At 62.3% G+C, this 632-nt stretch overlaps 1 protein-coding gene across 2 annotated transcripts in view; it reads right to left on the bottom strand.

The window, feature by feature from the left end:
- Positions 1–632, bottom strand: part of MEST — a 7,834-nt gene that overhangs the window by 5,844 nt on the left and 1,358 nt on the right. For both annotated transcript variants that reach the window (XM_027703108.1, XM_027703110.1), the window contains exon 2: positions 313–467. In XM_027703108.1, the coding sequence (XP_027558909.1) occupies positions 313–466 (154 nt within the window). In that variant the 5' untranslated portion in view covers position 467. The remainder of the gene's footprint in view (positions 1–312; positions 468–632) is intronic.

Genomic DNA, 632 nt, shown 5'->3' with positions numbered 1-632 from the left:
GGTCCCATTTGGGGTCTGAGGGGGGCGTGGGTCCCATTTGGGGTCTGGGGGGGCGGGGGTGCCCTTTGGGGGCTGAGGGGGGACGTGGGTCCTATCTGGGGTCTGAGGGGGATGTGGATCCCATTTGGGGTCTGAGGGGGAACATGGATCCCATTTGGGGTCTCAGAGCTTTGCTCCAGCCCCGCCAGCTCCAGGCAATGGCTCCTCTTGGATCCATTCCCTTTTGGGATGCATTTTCCCTTGGGAACACCCCCGGGGCCCCCATTCCCGCTGCCCAGCGGGATGATCCCGACGATCCCATGATCCCGTCACCTCTGTAGAAGATGTTCCGGCCCTTGTAGGTGAAGAAGGTTCCGGAGGCTCTCCAGGAGCGCAGTGGGGGGGAGGGCTGGGGCGGGGGCAGGTGCAGGTACACGGCCAGGAGGGGCACCCCCAGCAGCCCCACCTGCACCCACCACTCCTTCATCCTGCGGGAACAGCCGGGAATGCTCCAGGATCCCAAAATCCAGCTCGGTGTCCCCAAAACTCCCACAGCCCCATAAGCCATCTCCATGTCCCTAAAAACCACATCCATGTCCCTAAAAACCACCTTCGTGTCCCCAAAACTCCCATGGCCCCATAACTCACCTCCA

This window comes from Neopelma chrysocephalum, unplaced genomic scaffold, assembly GCF_003984885.1.
Source record: "Neopelma chrysocephalum unplaced genomic scaffold, ASM398488v2 Primary Assembly neopelma1_208, whole genome shotgun sequence".
Lineage (NCBI taxonomy): Eukaryota > Metazoa > Chordata > Aves > Passeriformes > Pipridae > Neopelma > Neopelma chrysocephalum.
The sequence above is the reverse complement of the archived record's forward strand: the minus strand, read 5'-3'. Positions and strand labels throughout refer to the sequence as shown.